The 2,067-nt window shown below is 41.8% G+C and overlaps 1 protein-coding gene across 1 annotated transcript; it reads left to right on the forward strand.

Moving 5' to 3' along the window:
* The first annotated feature begins 378 nt into the window (after positions 1 to 378).
* DRT102 (DNA-damage-repair/toleration protein DRT102) lies at positions 379 to 1,734 on the forward strand. Its single transcript, XM_006843611.4, has one exon. It carries the CDS (start codon positions 431 to 433, stop codon positions 1,370 to 1,372), a length of 942 nt encoding a protein of 313 aa, XP_006843674.1. The 5' UTR covers positions 379 to 430; the 3' UTR covers positions 1,373 to 1,734.
* Positions 1,735 to 2,067: the final 333 nt, after the last annotated feature.

Here is a 2,067-nt window from a genome sequence, read left to right on the forward strand (position 1 = left end):
CAGTATTGATAAAGAGATATTGGGGATTTATACTGTCAGACTATCTATTTTTAGTATAAAAAAATCACAACTTTTTTTAGCTATTAGATGATAAATTTCACTTATTAAAATGTATCATAATTTTCGAATAAATTTATTTTGGACTTTGTTCTAGTGGCACATCACCATTAACAATGACTGTAACCCTCCTTGTATGGAGGTGCTCGGAGATTAGTATATTTTTATCTGAGTGTCAAGGATATTGACCGTCCCTTTGAAAAATGGGCGGTTGTTACAGATAGTACTTCCCGAAGTAGATGGACGGTCGAGATATTCTATTCGGCATCACCCAAGACCCACTTGTTGACTCCAGGAACTCTGCTCTCTCTCGCGGTGATCACTGCGAAACGTCTCTTCTCTCTGCAACAAAACAAGGGTATAATCCAGTTTAATGGCGGATGCGAACCAGAGTCAGGCCAAGCCGATCAAGATCATAGCAGGAGCCGATGACTTCGGCTGCTCCCTCAAAGATTCAGTTCTCTCCTACCTCTCCAGCCATGGAATCCCCTTTGAAGACCTCGGAACCAACAAATACTACTCTGTAGCTCAAGAAATTGGGCGTAGGGTCAGTGACTCACGCGGTAGTGACGAGCCCTTCGAGACCAGAGGCCTTCTCGCCTGCGGAACTGGTGGTGGGGTAGCCATGTTCGCTAACAAATTCCCTGGTGTTTATGCAACGAACTGCACCTCAGTGGACGATGCCTTAAATACGCGCTCCATCAACGACTGCAACGTTCTTGCCCTAGGTGGAATGAAGACCAGTCCTGAAGAGGCCTACCAGATCCTCGAAGCTTGGCTCAAGACCCCATTCAAATCTCCATGCCCCGCTAGCGAGAATTCTCCATGGCCTCCAGAAATCGAATCTTTCCTCGACAAGGCAGTTAATGAGATGGCAATGATCCCCGAAAGGAAAGAGGAATCTAGCTCGTGTGCAATATGTTGCTTGAGCAAGAACATGGAGTTCGTCCCTGTCGGTATAATGCCAGGAGGGAGCATGAAGATTTTGCGGCAGAGCCCAACCTCTGCAATTGTAAGGTTTAAGGCTGGGAGCGTAGAGCCTGCTCATCACCACACATTTGGGCACGATCTCGTGGTCTTGAAAGGAAGCAAGACGGTTTGGAATTTGACCAATAATGAGAGCTATGATTTGGGTCCTGGGGATTATTTATATACTCCGGCGCCAGATGTGCATAGGGTGAAGTATTTTGAGGATACAGAGTTTTTTATAAGGTGGGATGGAGGTTGGGATATCTTTTTGGATGAGGATTTAGGAGCTGCTAAGGCTGAGATCGCGAAAGGATGCTCAGTAAGCATTGAAAAAGTAACAAATTGATCGAAAAAGCTTCTGAAGGATCAAAGGAAGTAGAAGATTCCATGAGTCGAGTTTCTCACGAGGTTTTGAGACATAGATTCTGTGTCTTTTGTTTGATATAATTATTTAAGAATAAGCTGCTACTTCTCTGGTTTCCTTTTTGCTTCTGTGTATGTACAATTGCAATGTGTGATGTGTGTAGCGTTTGTGGAAAATGCTTTTATGCAGTTGTGCTTTGTGTCTTAGTCTGTGAAAATGCGTGTATTGCAACATATGTTGCTTGTAGTGTTACGTAAGATCCCATATTTGTGAAAATGCTTGTATGCTAATGTGATGCTTAATTTTTATTTCGTTTATGAAAATGCTTGCATGCAGTTGTGCTCTGTGTTTTGCCTGTGAAAATGCTTGAATGGATTGGAACATGGGGTGCTTGTAATGTATGTAAGCTCCCTATCTTTGAAAACAATCAATTTGGTTATTTATGGGGAGGAAATGTGTAGATTTGGTTGTACTCCTTGTGAGTTGGGAACCATGGCATAGCTTCTTAATTCACAATTAGGAGATTGATGTGGTTTCTGTTGGGGTTTTAAATGAATTATATTTTCATAAAATCGGAAAAGAATTAAATGATAGTTTCATCAATTTCCTATAATTAAATGATGATGCAAAGGAACTCCAATATGATGAATGATTTTGCAGGTCAAGGAATTTTTGTA

The sequence above is a fragment of the Amborella trichopoda genome, chromosome 8 (genome assembly GCF_054954075.1).
Source record: "Amborella trichopoda isolate Santa Cruz 75 chromosome 8, AtrichopodaSantaCruz75HAP2 v2.0, whole genome shotgun sequence".
NCBI lineage: Eukaryota > Viridiplantae > Streptophyta > Magnoliopsida > Amborellales > Amborellaceae > Amborella > Amborella trichopoda.

Excerpts from the sequence above, each read along its gene's own strand:
- DRT102 (XM_006843611.4), top strand. The coding sequence starts at position 431 with ATGGCGGATGCGAACCAGAGTCAGGCCAAGCCGATCAAGATCATAGCA.